Below are 23832 nucleotides of genomic sequence, written 5' to 3'. Positions count from 1 at the left end.
TGTCACTGGCATGCAGTGCCCATCATAGAATGCCAGACAGTTTCACGCCATGTATTATGTGAATGGGCACGTGCAGAAGGTGGAGAATGAGACCTAACCAAAGCAAGCCAAAAAGGCAGGAAGGCTTTTTCTGGAGGATTTCATCCTGTCCAACGGAGAAGGAGGCCTTTGGAGGAGACACACCAGAAGACAGTTCCGGTGTGAATTTAATGAGGCATATCCTACAGCCTGTCTTTACAGCCCTTGCCATGACACTAATATGGTTCTTACCAAGTGGTGGGCGGTGGGGCTCGGCGTCACATGTCTAGGGGAAAAAAATGGCTGGCTTACCCATGGGTCCTGGATGCCTATAGTTGTCTGCTCATTTGCTCCTGAATTTGTCACCGGAGGAGAGGCAGTGAAAATAAGGCTACCGTGACAAAGTCGCCCAGAGTCTACTGGAGTGGGCAGCCATGACAAATTTAATGGAATAAATTAATAAAATTAATAAAGTTAAATTCCCAACCAGGTCCCAACAGAGACTGGGATTCCTCTGCTGCCGTTTACTTTAGGAACAGCCATCTCTAGTTGCCAAGGCTGTTCCATTTGGTCCTTAGCAGGAACGCAGAACCATCACTGTTCAACACGGTCTTATGATTGGGACGCCGGCCCCGGAGAAGGGCATGCACTTGCAGGTATGCCAGAACAAAGTGCTCCTCTAGAACTCTGGTGCAGCTGAGACCTTATAGCTTAGAGATTTCTTCCCTCCCTCCTCTCAATCCTCCACAAATATTATTTTAGTTCTCTGTGTTCCTCACTAACTCACAATGCTGCTTGCATGAATCTGAGGGAAGATTTTTTTTTCTGTTTTTGAACAGAATCTGTGTTAGGAGCAATATTTTTGACAGCCGTCCTCTAGTGGGCTGACCTGTTGCTCAGAAATGCAGAAATTCAAGAAGCATGTAACAAGGTCACTCTCAAAAGTGTCTCAAGTATGCCTTCCCCGTGGACTATTTTATTTTGACGTTTTTATCTCTGTGTACAAACTGTTAGGTTTCCCAAATGCAACTGAGGGATTCCTTGTTCTTAGAACAAGGAAGAATGGTCTGGCTCTTAAAAGAGAGTTTTATTTCAATCTTTTCACAAGAACAAAAGCAGGCTTTTTAATCTTGCAGCGCCTAGGGAATATTGTAAAGATTGCTTCTTTATTAATTAGCAAGTCAAGCTCTTCTAGAAATCAGATGCTTGTTTTAAATAACAATTTAATAATAGTGATGAGGCAATGTTTTCTTCTGTTTTTCTTCTGTAAATTGCTGAATGTTTCATACTTTGCTGTCCTGTTACATAAACATGCATAAAATGAGCTTAAAACTCCCAGTGATGTATTTCGTGAATTTGGATTAACTACCGTTCTTCTAAGGCCCAGTTATTGCTAGTGAAGATCAGAGAATTGGTATTTGATGCTAGGACATTCATTGAAAAGTTAAGCAACTTCAGAAGAAAGCAAATTTGTACAGGTAGTCCTCACTTAATGACCACAGTTGGGACCCAAATTTTGGTTGTTAGGTGAAGAGGCCACTAAGCAAATCCGACCTGATTTATGACCTTTTTCAGTGGTCATTAAGCGAATCACCACAGCTGTTAAGCAAACCCCATGGTTGTTAAGTGAATCATGCAGTTCCCCATTGATTTTGCTTGCCAGAAGCTGGCTGGGAAGGTTGAAAATGGTGATCGCATGACCGTGGGATACTGTGATGATCATAAATGCGAACTGGTTGCCAGGTGTCCAAATCGTGATCACGTGACCATGGGGATGCTGCAACAGTTGTTAACTGTGAGCACCAGTTGTAAGTTGTTTTTTCAGCACTGTCGTAAGCCTGAGCCATCACTAAATGAGTGGTCATTAAGTGAGGACTACCTGTACTTGCTCAGAGTTAATAGCTGAGCCATCGGTAAGTGGATGATAAATAATAAAGGGAGGGTATTGGGGCAGGGAGCCTTGTGTGGCACAGAGTGGTAGGTGGCGGTACTGAAACCGAAACTCTCCCCACGACCCGAGTTCGATCCCAGCGGAAGCTGGATTCTCTCTCGGGTAGCCGGCTCAGGTCGGCTCAGCCTTCCCTCCTTCCGAGGTCGGTAAAATGAGCACCCGGCTTGCTGGGGAAGGTGACGGCTGGGGAAGGCAATGGCAAGCCACCCCGCTCTACAGTCTGCCAAGAAAACGTCGCGAAAGCAGCGTCCCCCCAAAGGATCAGGCATGACTCGGTGCTTGCACAGGGGGCCTTTCACCTTTCACATTGTGGCAGGAGGGAGATGCCTGTTTTGCACTTAGAAAGGCAGGGAGTCAGATCCTGATACTTCCCTTTAAAAGTGGGGGCTGTGTATCAGGTGTTGCAAAGACCTCTGCGCAAAATCTTGGCTAGTCTATGCTAGCCAGTGAGGAGCATGTGTAAGGCACCTTTTAGGATTCCTAATTAACAACAGTAGACTGAATCCTATCCTGTGCAGGGTGATTTCATAAAGCTTCCTCTGTAGGCTGCAGGTTTCTTTCTTCATGTACTTCCCGAAGCAGTTGTTTTTTATTCTGTGATACCCCTCTGTTCCTTCGTTTCCTCTTGCCAATTTGTGGTGGATATTGTTTGAACCTTCCTGAGACAGGTCTGCTTGTAATCATTTAAGGAAGGCCTCTGCGCCCTCCCTATCATTTCCCTTTTGTTCATCTTCACTGTTTGTCTTTCAGTGGCTGTCTCACAGAATCATAGCCTTGGCAGGGTCCACAAGGATCATCTAATCCGGTGTTTCTCAAGCTCAGCAACTTTAAGACGCGTGGACTTCAACTCCCAGAATTCCCCAGCCAGCACCGCTGGCTGGGGAATTCTGGGAGTTGAAGTCCACGCGTCTTAAAGTTGCTGAGCTTGAGAAGCACTGATCTAATCCAACCCTCTAATCCAAGGAGGTAAACCAACTTATTTTTCTGCCTAACATAAAGACATCATCAAATCAAACTCAGCTCCTGGTGACGGCAATTTTCTTGGCAGGGTTACAAAAGTGCTTGGCGGTGGCCTTCTTCCCAGACTAGTTTATAGTCCTGAGAGTTCAGATGGTCTCCCTTCCAGGTGTTAAAAGAGTAACCCGGCTTTGGTTCTGACTTTGGCAGAGTGCTACCCCTTGCGGAGGACTAAGCAGGACATATCAAATTGCAAATTAAGCAACCACCTTTTAGTTTGGTTACTTTATGGCTCATTGGGTCAGGCAGGCCCAGATGACTTAAGTTAATTGAGTAAGCTGCGGTTCAGCCATCCTTCGGTAAGCATGTTGTGCACATGCAGCAAATCTCTTTTGCCAAAAGTTCGTTTAGGTCTCTGCCTTTTACCCTAGGACTAAAGTTGCTTTATCTGAAGGATTTTCTGGTTTGGTGTTTTTAACACACTCCCCTTTATCCCCTCTTTTGTTCACCGACTCAAAGAATTATTATGCCCTAGAGGTGATAAACGATTCAGGTGTGTAGTAGCTCTTGTATTTTAATGAGCATTCCCACCCAAATTACTTTGGACTGCAATAAAGCTCTCCAGTTGTGTTAAATCAGAATCCAGTCCCTTTTGCACATAATTTAAATGAGCAAATTAACCAGCACTGTTAAAAGTGAAATTGCCTCCTTTCTTAAGATCGTACCGTGGCAAAGCTTATTATTTCAACCAAGTTTTCTTAAATATATTTTGTCACGTTGCTCGGTTCGAATGCTTAGCCTGTAGTTGTGAATTGCGGAGTCCTGGAGTGGAGTGGTGGACTTTTCTTTAGACAAGCTGTCCTAAGAAACAGCAGATTGATTTTTGGAAAGAGGCATAATAATTGGTCTGGCCTTTTGTCTATGTGGCCCTCTGGAACTAGCAAGGCAAGCTAGGTTGCTGCATAATGGGGATATTGCTTAGAGGATGCTCATACAAGTACCTCCCTGCTCAGGAAATGCATGAGGAAGATGATGGGATTGTGATTGTTTGCTTATGTGCCATTAAGTCAGTGTTGATTCTTAGCAACTGCATAGATAAACCTTCTCCAGGATGATCTGTCCCATTCTCGTCCTTCAGATTTTCCAGTGGTGTACGAATCACTGTAATCAAACCCACCCACCTTGCTGTTGGTTATCCTCTTCTTTCCTTTCCTTCCCATTGTTTGATTAGTTAATTATATGCCATCAAGTTGGTGTTGATTCTTAGCACCGATAGACTTTCTCCAGCATGATCTGTCCCCAACCTGGCCCTTCAGACCTTCCAACGGTGCCCCCATTGCAACTGTAATCAAATCCATCCACTTACTTCTGCTTGTCTCTTTCCATCCATCTTTTGCAGCATTATGGACTTATCAGGAGAGCTGGGTCTTTGCATAATGTGTCTCAGATATGATAATTTGAGCCTGGTCATATGTGTCTCATGTGAGAATTTTGGATTGATTTGTTTTGTGATCCATTTGTTTGTTTCCTTGGCTATTCATGGCATTCTTGGGAGTCTTTCGTGCCAAAGATTGGTGTGTTACTGACTGTGTCTTCAAGCAGTGGGGTAAAGGAGTTGTATGTGTATAAAGCTGCTCCCTGTAAATTGATTTGTTTTTGGTTTTTTTCTTCCTGTTTGGCAACCCCTTTGCACTCCAGTGGAGCAAAGGACTGACATTTTATTGTGCAATATTTCTGATTCAATTCCAGAAAATGGTTCTGGGGTTGTGGGAGAACAAAAATCAAGCACATGTCTGCAGCTTTTTAAAGCAGCCATAACTGGGGAATGATGCTTTCAAGAGCTGCAGAGGGGTAACGTGGAGGAGTTGTGCTGGCCAAAGAAGAGCAAAAACAGATGAGCGAAGGAAGAACAAAAGAGGAGGCAAAGAGCTGACGTTTTGAGGGTGCTGGGGGAGAGCAGGAGATTGTTGGTGAAGTTGGTCAAGTGTCAAAAAATGGTGGTTTCAGCAGCCTGGAAAAGTTGGAGGAAGCCAAGCTTCCAGAAGAAAGTGCTGGTAGAGCATTGGCAAGTCTTTCCAAGGTACCAAGAGCAGTGGAGAAGTGTGCATACCAGGAGGCCCAAGGAGGTGGAAGAACAGAAGGGTTGGCCTGCAAACTCAATGCTAGGGCTCAGCAGCAGCCAAGCAACAGGGGAAGGGGTCTGCTCCACCTCCTCAGCTTTTTCCCAGCAGCTGGACCAAGCACTGGACCAGAAGGCAAGGTATCGCAACACAGTCTTGAGAGCAGGGAGCTGTCACAGCCTCGTGACTTTGGCTAGGACTCTTTGGAGGATGGACAGAGGCATCCACAGGGGTCCAGAAAAGTCAAGTTGGGGACCACACATGTTAAAAGGGGTAGGGCTTTAGTTGTACATCATGGCTGTCACCTTGACTTGTTTCTTTTTTACACACCTACCTCCACAGGTGCCCACGGGCTGGTGGCAATAACCTAAGACAGTAAGTATAGTATAGGGCGGTGTTTCTCAACCTTGGCGACATGAAGATGTGTGAACTTCAACTCACAGAATTCCCCAGCCAGCATATATAGGGTATAGGCTTTAATAAAGAGAACACTTGAGTAAGCTTTAGGATAGGGTCATACACATTTTTTATTTTGTGACGCTTTTGTCTAGTAAAAAAAACTGGATTGTAGGAATTGTCCCATCTCCTGCCTGAACCTGTCGCTATTCTGAAACTTATGACAACTGTATAATTAGGTAAATGATAGAAAAGGAACCTCATGTGGAGATGTGGATTTGTATGTCACTCTTTTGTCCCGTTTGAGATATCAAAATATTCATATGGTTGTCTATTCTGCAGTTCCTAGAGGGGATCATCTAAACAAATGGGCATTTAGTTAGTATCAGCATTAATCTGGACATAGTATAAAACGGCTTCAGCAAAGGATCGTTACCTTGCCGTGGTGCTGGAGCTTGAGCACCTCAGTGGCGCCATGAGCTAAACCGTGAAGGGCCACCCAAGACGGGAAGGTCATGACAGAGAGGTCAGACTAAATGCGATCCCTGGGGAAGGTAATGGCAACCCACCCCAGTATTCTTGCCGTGAAAACTAAATGGATCAGTACAATCAGAGATATGTTGGTGTACCATCGGAAGATGAGAGCCCCAGGTCGGAAGATGGTCAAAATGCTACTGGGGAGGAACAGAGGATGAGTTCAACTAGCCCCAGACGTGATGATGCAGCTAGCTCAAAGCCATAAGGACGGCTAGCGGCCGATGATGCTGGTGGTGAAGGGAGAATCCGATGTTCTAAGGATCAACACACCATTGGAACCTGGAATGTAAGATCTATGAGCCAGGGCAAATTGGATGTGGTTATTGGTGAGATGTCAAGATTAAAGATAGACATTTTGGGCATCAGTGAACTGAAACGGACTGGAATGGAGTAGCCTTCATAATTAATAGTAAAGTGGCTAAAGCAGTGCTTGGATACAATCCAAAAAACGACAGAATGATCTCAATTCGAATTCAGGGCAAGCCATCTAACATCACAGTGATCCAAATATACGTCCCAACCACAGGTGCTGAAGAAGCTGAAGTAGAGCAGTTCTATGAGGATCTGCAGCACCTACTGGACAACATGCTTAAAAAAGATGTTATTTTCATCACAGGAGACTGGAATGCTAAGGTGGGCAGTCAAATGACACCTGGAATTACAGGTAAGCATGGCCTGGGAGAACAAAACGAAGCAGGACATAGGCTGATAGAATTTTGTCAAGACAACTCAATGTGCATAACAAACACTCTCTTCCATCAACCTAAGAGACGGCTTTATACATGGATTTCACCAGATGGACAACACCGAAATCAGATTGACTACGTCCTTTGCAGCCAAAGGTGGCGGACATCTATACAGTCGGTAAAAACAAGACCTGGAGCTGACTGTAGTTCAGATCATGAACTTCTTCTTGCACGATTTAGGATCAGACTAAAGAGATTAGGGAAGACCCAGAGATCAGCTAGATATGAGCTCACTAATATTCCTAAGGAATATGCAGTGGAGGTGAAGAATAGATTTAAGGGACTGGACTTAGTAGATAGGGTCCCGGAAGAACTCTGGACAGAAGTTTGCAACATTGTTCAGGAGGCGGCTACAAAATACATCCCAAAGAAAGAGAAAACCAAGAAGGCAAAATGGCTGTCTGCTGAGACACTAGAAGTAGCCCAAGAAAGAAGGAAAGCAAAAGGCAACAGTGATAGGGGGAGATATGGCCAATTAAGTGCAAAATTCCTGAGGTTAGCCTGGAAGAGATAAGCAATTATTTTTAAACAAGCAATGCACGGAAGTGGAAGAAGACAATAGAATAGGAAGGACAAGAGACCTCTTCCAGAAAATTAGAAGCATTGGAGGTAAATTCCAGGCAAAAATGAGTATGATCAAAAACAAAGATGGCAAGGACCTAACAGAAGAAGAAGAGATCAAGAAAAGGTGGCAAGAATATACAGAAGACCTGTATAGGAAGGATAACAATATCGGGGATAGCTTTGACGGTGTGGTCAGTGAGCTAGAGCCAGACATCCTGAAGAGTGAGGTTGAATGGGCCTTAAGAAGCATTGCTAATCACAAGGCAGCAGGAGACGACGGCATCCCAGCTGAACTGTTCAAAATCTTGCAAGATGATGCTGTCAAGGTAATGCATGCTATATGCCAGCAAATTTGGAAAACACAAGAATGGCCATCAGACTGGAAAAAAATCAACTTATATCCCCATACCAAAAAAGGGAAACACTAAAGAATGTTCAAACTATCGAACAGTGGCACTCATTTCACATGCCAGTAAGGTAATGCTCAAGATCCTGCAAGGTAGACTTCAGCAATTCATGGAGCGAGAATTGCCAGATGTACAAGCTGGGTTTAGAAAAGGCAGAGGAACTAGGGACCAAATTGCCAATATCGGCTGGATAATGGAAAAAGCCAGGGAGTTTCAGAAAAAGATCTATTTCTGTTTTATTGACTATTTTAAAGCCTTTGACTGTGTGGACCATAACAAATTGTGGCAAGTTCTTAGCGGTATGGGGATACCAAGTCATCTTGTCTGCCTCCTGAAGAATCTGTATAACGACCAAGTAGCAACAGTAAGAACAGACCACAGAACAACGGACTGGTTTAAGATTGGGAAAGGGCTATATACTCTCACCCTACCTATTCAACTTGTACGCAGAACACATCATGCGACATGCTGGGCTTGAGGAATCCAAGGCTGGAGTTAAAATCACTGGAAGAAACATTAACAATCTCAGATATGCAGATGATACCACTTTGATGGCTGAAAGCGAAGAGGAACTGAGGAGCCTTATGATGAAGGTGAAAGAAGAAAGTGCAAAAGCTGGCTTGCAGCTAAACCTCAAAAAAACCAAGATTATGGCAACCAGCTTGATTGATAACTGGCAAATAGAGGGAGAAAATGTAGAAGCAGTGAAAGACTTTGTATTTCTAGGTGCGAAGATTACTGCAGATGCTGACTGCAGTCAGGAAATCAGAAGACGCTTAATCCTTGGGAGAACAGCAATGACCAATCTCGATCAAATAGTTAAGAGCAGAGACATCACACTGACAACAAAGGTCCGCATAGTTAAAGCAATGGTGTTCCCCGTAGTAATGTATGGCTGCGAGAGCTGGACCATAAGGAAGGCTGAGCGAAGGAAGATCGATGCTTTGGAACTGTGGTGTTGGAGGAAAATTCTGAGAGTGCCCTGGACTGCAAGAAGATCAAACCAGTCCATCCTCCAGGAAATAAATCCAGACTGCTCACTTGAGGGAATGATATTAAAGGCAAAACTGAAATACTTTGGCCACATAATGAGAAGACAGGACACCCTGGAGAAGATGCTGATGCTGGGGAAAGTGGAGGGCAAAAGGAAGAGGGGCCGACCAAGGGCAAGGTGGATGGATGACATTCTAGAGGTGACGGACCCGTCCCTGGGGGAGCTGGGGGTGTTGACGACCGACAGGAAACTCTGGCGTGGGCTGGTCCATGAAGTCATGAAGAGTCGGAAGCGACTAAACGAATAAACAACAAAAAGTATAAAATGGAAGTGACATTGTTATTTCTAGACAGTTTTGTCCATAATCATGTCTCAAATTCATCTTGTGAGCACCTAGTATAGTCTCAGAATCTGTCATTAGAAAAATCAGGTTCTCTGCTAATCATGTGCACTGTATGGCTGATGTTAACTTAACCAGACTTGGAGTAATTGTGCTTGGTTTTACTTCCTAGGGGTTTATTTGTGCATGATTTATCTGCATCAGCTAAATAGGAATAGCCTGGCTAGATGCTCAGCACATCAATTTCAGTCAAACGATTTGTTTCCTCACAAGAACTTGGGCAGATAAATAAAATTGCTGGAGTTATTTCTCATCCCCATGTCTTTTTCCTAGGATTAGTCCTTACAGTTTTCTTGGCTATCTCATTTGGGAACAATCCTACGTACCTAGAGTAATAGAATTTCTATTTAACGATCTACATCCCCACTTTTATCCCCTATTAGGGTCTGGCTGATCAATACATAACCTAATTGATTGTTAAGGTCAAATGTGCCATGTCTTTATTGGCTGATAGCCAGATTGTATTTATTGTTCTTCAGAAGTTGTTTCAATGGTCCATTAGCCTTTTCTATCCATTCTTACACATAGGAGCAATAAAAAACCCTGATGCATAGACTGGCAGACACCTTAATTGTTATGCATTGTATGCCTGTTGTCAGGTGCCAGATCTGAGTCTTGAAATATTTAAAATATCTCTCCAGAGGTGAAATTAATCTAATGATCAATTGTGGGGTAAATTGTTTTGCTGTCTTCCCAGAGAGCTGCTTGTGAAGATTACATAGTCCAGAGAGGTGTGGAAAGGGCATAGCCTGCTGGAAATGTTCTCTGAGAACGTCCCAGCAAATGTCTGATTGAATGGTGTAGATGCTGCAGAAAGCAAGAAAGCTCCCATAAATTTTAGGGATGTTGCTCCAGAGGAAACCTCAATGGACTATGCCCTGTGTTCTAAGTCAGAAGTCAGACATACCTATAAACTGCTTTCTTCACCATAATGTTCTTCAGATATATTGGGCTTTCAGGATTTCTAGTTCTTCCCCACATTTTGCTACTATTGTGTTCTAAATGTACCTTCTAGACCATATTCTCATTGATTGATTGATTATGCGCCATCAAGTCAGGGTTGGCTCTTAGTAACTACATTGATTTTCTCCAGGATGATCTGTGCGCTCATCGTTGCTCTAATTGAATCCATCTGCCTAGCTACTGGTTGCCTTCTTCTCTTACTTCCGTATTCTAATAACTGACATTTAATTTGTCCATCCTTTGTTGAAATCATCAGGCACTTGGTGGATTAGATCTCCAGCGTCCTTTCCAATCTTTCCATTTGGTGATTTTTTTTGGCCATTATTATTTTTTATCAATCTCGACATTCACCAATGGTTGCCTGAGCTTCTGTGTTTAGGCCAAGCTGAACAAACTGGGGAGTCCTTATTCCAGATTTGTTAGAGCAAATATAATTATTTATCTACTTTGTCTAATATTTTAATGTATTCTGGCTCCAAGTTCTCCAATAATGGCTAAACTTGTGTTTACAATAAATTTATATTTAATAAATTTATTATATTAAAATTAAAATATATTCATAACTTTACTTTTTCCTTTTATTGAAGAAAAATTTGTTAACCAAATATTTTAGACGTCTCTTGACTAGAAATTGGGTATGGGTACTCGGTTGTTAATGGTGTAGGAATATATTATTAGAATATACTAGCCATATGTTATTTTTGATCTGCTGATTATTTGCAATTTGTTGGCTATCCACCTCTTTTCCACTTATTTTTTTCTTCCTTACTATATTTTCTATATTCTTTTAAAATGAGTATTTGTATCAGTTTTATTCCTTTTTTCTTGGAATAATAATAATAACTCAGAGTCTCTCTTTTAATTAGTAGCTTGTTAATAATATTTATTAAAGTAAGGAAAATTGTATTATATTGTATGGGTGAAAAATGAAACTGATGAGCAAAATAGAGGACAGGTCTTTTAGCTGCGTATATACAACATGCATTTATTTTTTCCCCACTTCTTAATTCTAGTCAACGAAGAAGAACTAAAGAAAAGAATAGCTGAAGAATTGGCTTTAGAACAAGCTAGGCGAGATGCTGAAGCTCAGAAAAGGTAAGTTTGGGGAATAAATATATATATTCACTGTTTGGTGGGGAAATCTGGGACTTTGGATTCAAGGGTTATTTTAAAACAAGCCTGGTACTCTTAAATTAGGGGGACGCAGTGGCGCTGCAGGTTAAACTGCTGAGCTGCTGAGCTTGCTGATTGGAAGGTTGGCGGTTCGAATCCGTGTGACGGGGTGAGCTCCCGTTGCTCGTCCCAGCTCCTGCCAACCTAGCAGTTCAAAAACATGCAAATGTGAGTCGATTAATAGGTACCGCTTCGGTGGGCAGGTAACGGTGTTCCGTTTAGTCATGCTGGCCACATGACCGCGGAAGGGTCTACGGACAAACGCCGGCTCTTCGGCTTTGAAACGGAGATGAGCACCGCCCCCTAGAGTCGGACACGGCTGGATTTCATGTCAAGGGAAACCTTTACCTTTACCTACTCTTAAATTAGAACAGCAAATTCGTGGAAATGGTTGGGAATTTGGGAGTTTGAAGTCCAACACAGCTGGTGCACTCCAGTTTGGAGGAGTTTGCTACAGTTTGCTTTGATAAAATGATCCCTATTTCATTTTTTTTAGCTTGCCCCTACGTATGAAAGTTAAACCTGAATTGAAAACAATTTTTATAAATCCTGACAATGCTATCCAGAAAGCATCCCTGTTCTTTGTTTACAAAGATCTTTCCTTAAATATTAAGAAATTAAAATCTAAGCAGCTCCTTCAGGATTTTACTGATTTGACTTTATTGTCAAATTATGTCAGATCAGTAAAATTCCCTCTGTACTTTTAGAAAGCAAGGTGTTGTTTATTAGATTTCCCTCCCTCCTTTCACCTGAGAACTCATGAGGGCCATTTTTAACATCTCCATCTAGTGATGTGGATTTCTGAAATGTTTTTGCCATCTTAAAATCAATAGAGGTCTATTTTTGACATGTTATTTGACTTTCATTTAAATGCATTTTGCAAACTCATTATTTTATCTTTATTAAAGGACCTTGTAATTCGTATTACTCAAGTAGCCTGTGCAGATTGCTTTTCTCTCCTTCAGCACGACATTATGATGGGATTAACCACAGAGGCTTAAACATACCTCCCAGGTGGACTTCAGTGGGGTGTATACCCAGGAAGGTGGTTGTAGGATTTCCATCTCATTTAAGCTAATGTCATATAAAATTAAACATAAACATAACCAAAACCCCTCTACAGAACTAAAATATGCCTCTTTGAGGAGTAAAACAAATTTATGGGTTGTGCTGAAATTACTGCTCTCTGAAATATTATGGCTGGTCTTAATTGATTTTTGGTTTTTATGAGGAAATGTGCTTACTCTTTCTATGTTAGTGTTAATGTAATTAATGTTAGCAGTTTAAAATGGAACAATTTATTATGCACTTTGATTATTCCTCCTGTACCAATCACATTAAGTGGTGTCTGTTTGCAGTGGCTTTCTTGTTCAGGTTTTATTCTATTTAATGCACACTATGCACTTCCATTATACGAAACCATGAGGGAGCTGGGTGGGCCTCTTAACCTTCTTCCTGGCCTGCTGCTAGGCCATTGTCCTCTTCCCTATGAACTCACACTTGCTGAGATCCATTCTCTTAGGGAAGTAGAACCTGGTGTCCTGATGCAAACAGTCAGCCATGGAAGCTGGAGTGGCTCAAAAGTTAGTATGGGTTTCACTCAGTGAGTCTGGAGGCCAGGCCAGACAGTGTTTCTCAACTTGGCAACTTTAAGATGTGTGGACTTCAACTCCCAGGATTCCCCAGCCAGCCCACATCTTAAAGTTGCCAAGTTTGAGAAACACTGGGTTAGACCGTCTCTATGTAGTGGAATCCCTTGGGGTTGATCAGACAGAATACAAAACTTAATTGAGTCCTTATATCTCCAGCTTAGCACATGGCGTGAAGCCTCAACTTACCGGGTTGCTAAAGGTTGTAAATTGTGCCCTCTCTCAGATATCTCAGTTTGATACGACTCGCTCATGAAGCCAGTTTATTCTCCAAGAGGGAATAATTTGCTCTTGCCAGTGCTAAGTTAGTAATAGAAGGAGTTGGTTTCAATACCTATCCTTTATTTCTCCAAAAGGTTTTCTTCCTCCGTTTCCACCTCATCCCTCGGAAACCCATCTGTTTCCATTGCTATATTCTTAGTGAATCTAAATTATTTGAGGAAAAATACGCTTTTCCTTTCAAGTAAATGTAGTAATTAAGATTTGGTGGTTGGGTGAATAATGTATAATGTAACTTGAGATGTCAAGTGGAGTTGTTTCAAAGTTCACAACTATAGCAGGACATGTTGGACTTCTAGCCATTGGTTGGAGCCTAATTATTCAAGACCTAAGAAATTTTGAAGCTCTGTATAAAGAGGCTGTAATTCAGCAATGATACAAATATTTGCATGAACACCATTTTTTGTTCAGTATTAGCAGTGATTTATAGAATGATATTTGGTTGAAGGACTTGAAACTTGGCAGAGCATACACTGCCCTGAGTTTTGGCATCCTTATATGTTCAGCTAGTAGAGAAATTTGCACAGGCTTTCAGGTTTAAACAGCTTGATTCAGAAAGAAGGTTTTAAAAGTGAACCTTTTGTGCTGTCTGAAAAGAGAGAGAGAGAGAAAAACCAGACATGGAAAATAGATTTGCAGGGATTATCTCCATTTTGCACTTTGCAAAATTTAACCAAAGGGTTTTTCTCTCTCTCTCTCTTTTTGACAGATATTTTATAAAGGCACGGTATGGATCTAATTCTCTTTTTCACAGTAGATTATTCAGTCCCTCTTCCCTTTTTTGAGGTTTTTTTGTTGTTGTTGCTGGGTATGTGCATTTCAGCAAAAGCTTCTGTGGGTGGTATTCATAAAATTTGGAATTATAACACAGATCTCTCTCTCGCTCTTTGACTCCCATAAGCTTTCTAAGAAATTCCATCTGTTTGTGAAACTTGTCTGGTTCTTTGGGAGAAAAAAATGGTTTTACTTCTTCAGCATCTGATGATAGAATTCAGCTTTGCATTCAGTTAATGTTAGCATTTTGTTTACTGTTTTGTTCATTAGCTTAATAGTAGCAACACATGCAGTATATGGATGGTGCTACGAAGTTCACCGTATATACCTTTCTCAATATCTTTGCCAGGATTTTACAAGGTACCTTCATAGGTGTCTAAAAAAGGCCCAGCATTAAATGCTAGAGGGACACCCATCATCTTGTGTCCTTCTTCTATAGGACCTTTATTTTTAATTCTTTGCAGAGCCAGCCAGCACACCCACTAAACCATCTTTTCAGAAGCCTTAGCCTCAATCTCTGTTCCATTCTGCAAGTGAAATAATCGCATATTTTCCCTTTTTTGTCCAAACAGGTGACAGTGACTTGGAATATTTTTCCAGGCTTGGAAGCTAAACAGGGCTAGGCCTGGTTAATGTTTTGATGGGAGACCACAAAGTTGCTCTAGGGTTGTGGGCTAGATTGGAAAGTTGGAAAAATGCATTCCAGAAGAAATCAACAGCAAACCACTTCCTTGCTGCGACCAAGCAGACGTGATAGAGTGTTAATGAAGGCACCAAAAGCTAATGTTGACTTGAGGGTATCCTTACCTTTGTTAACCCTATTCACCCTTCTTGATTTCCCTCCAGAATATCTATAATATTAAGCCCTCTAGGGAAGAATCTGATCTTTTGCACTTGCGAATCACAACATACAGCATATGCTGTTAATGGAGACTGTTGGCTGCTGCTGTTGTGAAGCCTTTTTTAAGTTTGACTAGCTGGGCTGTGAGAGCAGATGGGGCAGCTCCCTGGTTTTCTTGCCTTTCCTCTGATCCTTGCAGCATTGTTGAAGATGCAAGGGGTTCTCACGGTAGGCCTGTTTAAACCCCAATTTTCAGGGCTGAGAATATTTATCTGCCAAGTGCGATGACAAATTGATAGAACTGCATGGGGAAAGCTTCATTTGGGTCAAAGCACTTCTGTGTCGCTGTAACCCAGTGTTCCAAATGTCTGTACCTTTCCGTGATTAAAAGAATCCCTTGTGGGGTTATGTACCATTGCTGATGTCCAAAGGCAATCTGGCAGTCTTCTAATGGGATGCATGTAACAGCGAGCATGATGCAGCCTGTGATGAACTCTGCATCTACCTCCCGAGTCCATATGTCACGCTCTTTGACAGGGAGAAAAATGTCACTTGTCCTGAACCCCTCACCTTTGACATCCGAGTTACACTTTTACCTGGCAGAGCAGATGAGAGCTTCACCCATCTCATTCTTTTTCTCAGAGCCCGGCACGGTTAGCGTGTGCTCGGGTAAAAAATCTTGTGCATCCAAGCTCGTTTTTACTCAGGGTTCACTTGAGCACTTTACATTACAGTTGTAAAATGCCAGTAGCAGACTTTTTATGTCGAATGTTAGCAATTTAATTTGCAGCCTTTCTCCTTTGCAGTTATTAGCTCTTCTTCTTTACTCAAGTACTTAAGGTGACATTCGGAATCTCTTGTGAGTTTATGACTTGATATCTTTTAAACAAGCCTTAAAGGTGTGTATTTTTTAAAACACACATGCACACACACACATGCACACACACAGAGTGACATGGATTACATGCTGTGTTTTTATTCCTTTTATACCAGAAAGAGGAAAAAAAATGAATTGCCTTTTCCTAGTAAAATCACTGTCAAATGATGCTTTTCAACATGTTTTAGCAGAGAGTTCTAGTTTTAAAGAACAGACTGAATCTGGGTTAACTGTTTCCCTGTTCTCACATCATCTTTTTACTGTGATTTATATTGGGAGATCAAAATGAAAGAAAAAGAGCCATATGATCATATGGAATCACTCACTGCAGGTATATGCAATATTTTAAGAGTCCATTGGATACCTTGCCAGTTTAATCAGTGAGAACTTCTTGGGTTTCTGATTTATGAGGTCAGGATAAGGAGGGACCCCTGTAAGTTGATTTCCTGTGTATTTTGAAATCTCAATTTTTAAAAATAATGAGTCTGATTCAGACTAAATTGATTTGGGGTTATCCGTTTCTCTTGTTTTTTGTGCTGTTTTTTTTTCTTTTTTCTTTTGGTCTCTGTTAACTGATCGTAACAATTCCAGGGCAGTACACTTAATATTACAAAAATAAAGTATATTGTTCCGAAATAGACCTTTGGTGATAAAAGGGTGGTATAAAAGTAGAAAATAGAATTTATGGAGGAGAGACGTCTTCCTTTTGTACCATGCTCTAGAAAATTAGGGATTACGCATCCAATAATCTTGTTTGTCCTTGACTGTCTCTCAGCAAACAGACTTCCTAGCCAAAGGTTTATAGTTTAATGCAGTGTTTCTCAACCGTGGGAACTTCAAGATGGGAGGACTTCAACTCCCAGAATTCTCCAGCCAGCCATGCTGGCTGGGGAATTCTGGGAGTTGAAGTCCTCCCATCTTGAAGTTCCCACGGTTGAGAAACAGTGGTTTAATGTCTCCCAACCAGTTGAAATAGATGGTCTGTAACTGCCCGTCCAATTCTGAGCCTGTGATCTATAATAGGCTAAGGGATCTAGGAACACAAGGAGGAACATAGGAAGCTGCCTTAGTAAAACTGGGCACTTAAATGGATGGTTCTGTATGTGGAGCGGGTGTATATTGTGGTCTGCCGTTCAAGAGTAACCCTGCTATATTGCTGTGGATTAGAAAAAATTCTTTTTGTTTTAAAGTTGTTATAATGTTCTTATTTATGGCTAGCAGTTTTTAAGACTGTACCTTGGATGCTTTAAATCGTACTATTTATTCTACCTAAGCCGCCAAGGGTCTTTTTGATTGTGGCAGGATAGAAATATAATCCAGCAATGTATGTTGGCAGTGAGTTCTGCTGTACATTTCTCTTCTGTTTCTAAGAGACAGGAGACAGACTGGTCCAAACTTTGAAACAAGGCCTGCTAACAATCTCCCCTCTTTGTGGGGTAAGAGAGGTGTGGGCTAGAAGGCAGTGTTTTTTGGGCAATGCCTCCCACCTTGTGGAATTCACTGCTCCTGAAGACGAGTCTTCCCCCACCTTCCCTGTATTCTAGAAGACCCTAAAAATCATTTTATTTCAGTGAGCTTTTGGCTCAAAGGATGATCACGGACCCCCCTCTGTTTTAGTACTGGTGACGTCTCAGTGATTTATTTATTGTTGTTATTTTGTTGTTTTATTAGCTGTGTCTGTTTCTGTATACCACCCAGAGTCTTTCTGATTGGGGCAGTTTACAGATATTATAAATAAATGTTCTTTCTTAGGTTTGCAAAAGGCATGATAGGAGCAGTTATTTATTTATAATATGAAGTGTTTGCATTTGGATTTATACCCTTTACTCATGTTTTTATTGTATTTTCTCGTAAAGGCCTATGATCTCTTGGTTGACTATGTGACACAAAAACATGATAGAAAAGAATTGTGGCATGCTGAGTATAGTGTTTCTGTCACAACTGCATAGGCTGCGGTTGTCTGTGGAACTAATGTTTTCTTCTGTGGAGAATTTAGTTTGCTAAAGAAGGACGTTTCCAGGTATTCTTGCAGAAGCCATTACAAGAAACGTTTTCCATAGCGACTACCGTAGCTGATCAAATGTTTATTTGAGGAATACTAAATATGAAAGAGGTCTTCTTTCCTAAAAGAATTTCATGGGATCTGTCATGAAAACCCATGACATTTCTGGGTCTAAATGTGGTCCAATTAACTGTAGAATACTGAGGCTTAATTATTGGAAAACTTAACTTTACTGGGTTATGCTGTAACGCCACAGTCCTAACTAGAACTTTAGTAATGTTTACCTTGAGTTCAACTGCTTGTAATTGCATGAACCTGGCACTAAGGGTGAAAAATCCTGCTAAAAGCATCTTGGTGAATTTAAGGGAGAATAATGTGGGTGTGTCCTACAGGCCACCCAACCAAGCTGAAGATAGAGATGAAATGTTTGTAAACCAGTTGGCCAAGGTATCCAGGAAATACACCTTTATGATAATGAGGGATTTCAACTACCCAACATCAACTGGGAGCCAAGCTTTGTGGCACGTGGGAGATCTAATAGGTTCTTGACATGCCTTGCAGACAACTTCATTTTCCAAAGGGTGCAGGAAGGGGATAATGTCTACTGGACTTAATGCAAACTAACAAGGAAGAAATTGTGGAAGAAGTTGTAGGAATCTTGGGGAGAGCGACTATGGAATCTGGAATTCACTATACTGCAGGGAGGGAGAAAAGAAGATAGATTCTGAATGCAAAAATAGTTTAGGAGGGTTGGGACATTCTGAAAAATGAGATAATTAAGGACAAACACAAACAATACCAGTGTGGTTGCACAAAGAACTGGCTAATAAACTGAGAAACAGAAAGGACAAGCTTAAAAAATTAAAAGAGGGGCATATAACCAAAGCAGGAAGGCTAAGACTGAGCTGAGTCTTGTAATGAATGCCAAAAATAACAAAAAGGATTTCTTTGGGTATGTACAGAGGAAAAGGAAGGTCAAGGAAATGGTCATTCCACTTGTTGGAGAAGATGCCAAGATAGTGAGAGTTAACAGAAAGAAAGTTGAACTACTTAATTCCTATTTTGCATCCATCTTTTCACAAAAAGTGGTCCAACATGTCAGAAGCTGCACGGGGGTGGGGGTGGGGGGATAGAAGAGAAATATTGGTCAAAATAGCTAAGGAAGTGGAGAGGGAATATCTGGCTGCTTTGAGTGAATTCATCACGGGGGCTGGACGGATTACATCCCAGGGTGCTGAAGGAACCAACAGATGTGATCTCTGAACCACTGGCCATAATCTTTGAGAACCTCTGGAGTTCAAGGGAAGTGCCAGAAGATTGGAGAAAAGCTAATGTTCTAATCTTTAAAAAAAGGGTGGGGGGAGTGGACCCAGGAAACTGCAGATCAATCTGCTTGACATCAATACCTGGACAAATCCTAGAAAAGATAATCAGCAGCAGATTTGCAAACAGCTCAAAATGAGTTTTGAGTTTGGCACAGGTCTTCTAATCTCAGTGTCCCAGTGCTGTTCTGATCTTGGGATGCATCTGATAGTTGGAACATCTACTTTGAACTTGATTTATTTTTTAGATTTTACAGAAACATTATTCCCAACATATTTAATAATTTTCCTGTCTGTAACTTTAAAAATGCAGCAGCTTTGAGGCTCTTGAGGCCCTGTCTCAAGCTTTGGGGAAGCAGAGATTGTGCACTCTGAACTGGAGGAATTTGTGTTTCTGTTGAGCAAGACTTTCAAATACATGGCCAGGAATCCAGGTACAGTTCTGTGAAATTAAGTATGCGTATGTTCTTCGTCTCTGAATGAAGGATTTGGGAAACAGGCTGGCTTAAATCTCTGACTGGGAATTCTCTAAAGGTAGTATATCATATTTACCCGTCTGAAAGATTCTGTAATCATTTATTACAGAAGTACAGTGTTGTTCATTTGATATAACCCAAATACATATTCTTCAGTACTTAAATACAGATTTCCTTTTTTAGATAATAATGCAATATTAAACAATGATTAAGTCAGATTTTTACAAGGGACGCGGTGGCGCTGCGGGTTAAACCGCTGAGCTGTCGATCGGAAGGTCGGCGGTTCGAAACCGCGCGGCGGGGTGAGCTCCCGTTGCTCGTCCCGGCTCCTGCACACCAAGCAGTTCGAAAACATGCAAATGTGAGTAGATTAATTGGTACCGCTTCGGCGGGAAGGTAACGGCGTTCCGTGAGTCATGCCGGCCACATGACCCGGAAGTGTCCTATGGACAACGCCGGCTCCAAGGCTTTGAAACGGAGATGAGCACCGCCCCCTAGAGTCGGACACGACTGGACTTTACGTCAAGGGAGACCTTTACCTTTACCTAAGTCAGATTTTTAGGACTACTGTATTTTTCATCAAAAAATAGAAGGTTGATAATAGTGTCAAGCAATAGATTTATACTTGTGAAATCATTAGGAGTTGAGCCAACTCCAATTCAGTTATTTGTTGTGAATGTTTAGTGAGTATTTTTGCCTTTATAGTTTAGCTTTTAAATTATTCTGGTAACCTTGATTGTTCTGGCTAGCTTTCTATAAAAGAAGAGAATATTTTAGCCAATATATGCATTTTTGAATTATTTGCTTTATTTATTTATGAACAGTAATTGAAAGACAGGCAGTTTCATCCAAGTTGCCAGAAGAAACCTAAAATATTATGTGACAGTTATCTGTTGTGTCATTCTCTTATTCAGGACTTAAAAAGAAAGGCAGTCTTTCTTGCTTTTTCACATCCCAATTTCTTTCAGTGAATTAGTTTCTTTGAGTGAATTATTTGAAATGAAGATAATTCTGCACCAACAGAAGCTACTGCTGTTTAAAAAGTTGGATTATTATATTTCTCAATTCAAATAATGATTTCCATAAGTGCACCGGTGTGGCAGTCTTTAAAACATGCTTCTTGAATGGATCACCCTTTGCCCTGAAATGTGCTATGATTAGTGTTATGGAAGGATGATTGCTTGATGCCCATCTCATTGCCAGCTCTTCTTTTTTAAGTTGCTAGTAATTCATCCTAGCTCAATATTATTTATTGAGAAAATTAGCACAAAAATGATCAGGAAATAGTCTTGTGCTACTATTTTTAACACCATAGTTTAATGATCTGCCTATTTCTCTTTTCAAGGTTATACATTTTTCTTTCCAACTTCAGTAATATCAGAAATAAAAAACAGTTATTTCTCTGTACTTTAAGTTTAAGGCTGCTGAAATTGGCTTTGGGATAGTTATCAAATGTTCAATGTTTTCTTTAGCCCCATACTGAGTACCTGGCTCCTAACAGTTCCCTCTATTTCTTCATGATTTTGTTCACAAATGGCATCAGAAGAAGCTCAGTCTTGATAGAGTGCTTCAAACAGTCCATTCCTGTGTTCCATCACACATTTTATGGGGGAGTTAATTTGGTTCCCCTCCTTTTTTTTTTTTTTTTGAGCAGCTGCTGCACAGAAATTATTGCAAATACATTAGTCTTTGTTTCTTGAGTGTAAAGGGCTTTCTTTTTGGCTTGGGGGCACAACTTTATTTATTTATTTATTTTGTAATCTCTGCTGTTAATCTTGGGACTTCTTCTAAATTACTTGGATAAGCTTTTTTGTTCTATTATCCATGACAGCACTGCATACTTAGCATTTGAAATTCTTTTGACAGTTAGTAATTGTTACTTCTAATTCTTGTGAATATTTAGCAGAATGTACATTTCATGATACAGGTAGTCCTCGCTTAACAACCACTCGTTTAATGATGGTTCGGAGATATGATATGGCTGAAAAAGTTACTTACGACCCATCCTCAAAGTTATGACCATCGCACCACCCCTGCAGTCACGTGATCATAATTTGGGTGCTTGGTAACTGGCTCACATTTACGACTGGTTGCAGCATCCTGCAGTCACGTGATCATGATTTACTACCTTCCCAGCTGGCTTCCAACAGGCCAAATCAACAGGGAACCATTAATTCATTTAATGATCGCCACGATTTGGTTAATGGCCATGGTAAAAATGGTTATAAAATTGGGTCCAGTCACGTGATGCCTCAGTTAATGACTGCATCACTTAGTGACCAAAATTCTGATCCCAATTGTGGTTGTTAAGTGAGAAGTACCTGGAAAAACGTCATGGAACTTTGTTTTCATATATAACTGCAGCAAGATTATTATATGCACAAAGATGGAAAAATCTGGCAATACTTGCAATGGAGGAATGGTTGGTGAAGAACTTGTTCAGATGGCCAAATTGACTTCTTTGATTAGGGAAAAGACAATACCTATGTTTATTGCTGACTGGAAACCCTTTATGGACTTTCTGTAGAAAACCAAAAAAAAGGAACTTATGATTTATGGTTATTATGATTAGACAGGATAGAAGAGAGGCATGTTGTAACTTTAAAGAAAGAGGTAAATTTATAATTTTACTTACAACTGCTGTAAAGAAGATTGGAAACTGTTTCTTTGTATCTTTTTTCTTTCTTTTCTATTTTTCTTTTCATTTTTTCCTTTCTTGCACTTTTAGCTTTCTCTTTGATTTCTTTCTTTTCCTTTTTTCTTTCTTCTCTCTTCTTAGTTTGTATTAGTTTTTATCTTCTTTTTAAATTCAATTAAATTATATATAAAAAAGAATCTCAATAGATATGGGTAGGGGTGACTTTGTCAACATTACATACTTAGATTTTCAAAAAGCCCTTGGCAAAATTCCTCATTAATGGTTCTTAAGAAAACTCTTGTTTTATGAATTCATACTGATTAGAAAAACAGAAAGCAAAGAGTAAGAATACATTGGCAGTTTTCTCAGTGGAGGGCAAAAAAAAATGGAATCCTTTAAGGATTCATGTTAGAATTGGTTCTTTTTAATTTGGTCACATTTTGAGTTAGGGGTAAGGAGTGAGTTGGCCAAGTTTGTCAATGATATTAAACCAAAGTGGGGAGAAGCAATGGTGATTCTGAAGAGCTCCAAATGGATCTTTTAAAGCTGGGTGAACGGTCATTCAAATGGAAATGTAATTCCGTATAAATAAGAATAAACTGGTGCATTTTGGGGCAAAAACCCTAACATTGCAAATAAGCTGATGAGATCTGAGCTGTCTGAAACAACAGGAAAAAGATCTTGGGCTCATAGCGGATGGTTCAGTGATGTCAACTCGGTGTTCAACTGCTGTGAAAAAGGAAAATTCCATGTTAGGGATCATTAGTAAAGGATTGAAAATAAGCTGTCCTTTAATGTTCTTACAGAAATTTATGAATCATCTGTATCTGGAATACTGCATGCAGGTGGTTCATATATTTGGGGAAAGATATTATAGAGCGGGAAAAAGCGCATCTAGAAAATGTGAGGTGGGCACTTAAAACGATCCTGGGCTTCGAATTCCTTTGAATTCCTTCCTTATGAGAGAAGGCTGGAACATTTGGAATTCAGAAAGGTGATTGAGGAAGGTTATAACTGGCGTATAAAATCATGTACACTCTGGAAAAAATGGACAGAGAGAAGTTTTCTGCTATCTCCAAAAATACTGGGATAACCGACCTTTCAATGAAATGGACTGGAAGGAGATTTAAAACAGACAAAAGGACGTAATTCTTCATGAAGTACATAATTAACCTGTGAAATTCATTACTGCAAGATACGCTAATAGTTTCTTACTTGGAGTTCTTTAAAATGGAATTGGAAAAACTTAGGTTATTACTCTCGAAGACTCAAGGGAAACAACAGAGGGAAGGGGGTATGTCTTGGTCTCCTGCTTGCTTGCAACCAAGAAGTTGGCCACTGAGAGAAACAAAATGCTGGACTAAGACGGGTCTTGACAACGGAGTTTATATTTTCAGTTTTTTTATACATTCTTCCCAACAGTTTCCTTGCAATATTTTATGTGCTGGGTGAATTGTATCTTGGTCAATGAACTGCATTTTCAACCACAAGAAGAGTTTGTTGCATATAAAAATGGAGCATTCTTGATTTTTTGTTGTTGTTGAAATATACTGGTTTTATTACAGTGTTATCTGCCTGTTTTTGCATGACAGAAATGGTTGTTATTTTTAATTGCATCTATGAATACTGTGATAGCAGGGGCTCATAAGTGACTTGCCTCCCATACCGACACGGTCTGGAAATGAACCAGGCTTAAGAAATTGCTTTCTGGATTTCAATTCATTCTGCGCCAGTTGGAGGTGGTGCAG

General features: G+C 40.6%; 1 protein-coding gene across 2 annotated transcripts in view; it reads left to right on the top strand.

Moving 5' to 3' along the window:
* CHCHD3 (coiled-coil-helix-coiled-coil-helix domain containing 3) overlaps positions 1–23832 on the top strand; it is a 282436-nt gene that overhangs the window by 27343 nt on the left and 231261 nt on the right. For both annotated transcript variants that reach the window (XR_010068335.1, XM_063308933.1), the window contains exon 3: positions 11067–11148. Coding sequence is in view for 1 of the 2 variants with exons in the window: in XM_063308933.1 (XP_063165003.1) it covers positions 11067–11148 (82 nt within the window). In the remaining variant the exon portion in view is untranslated. The remainder of the gene's footprint in view (positions 1–11066; positions 11149–23832) is intronic.

Source organism: Candoia aspera, chromosome 7 (genome assembly GCF_035149785.1).
Source record: "Candoia aspera isolate rCanAsp1 chromosome 7, rCanAsp1.hap2, whole genome shotgun sequence".
Taxonomy (NCBI): domain Eukaryota; kingdom Metazoa; phylum Chordata; class Lepidosauria; order Squamata; family Boidae; genus Candoia; species Candoia aspera.
This window is presented reverse-complemented; position numbering and strand designations above follow the sequence as displayed.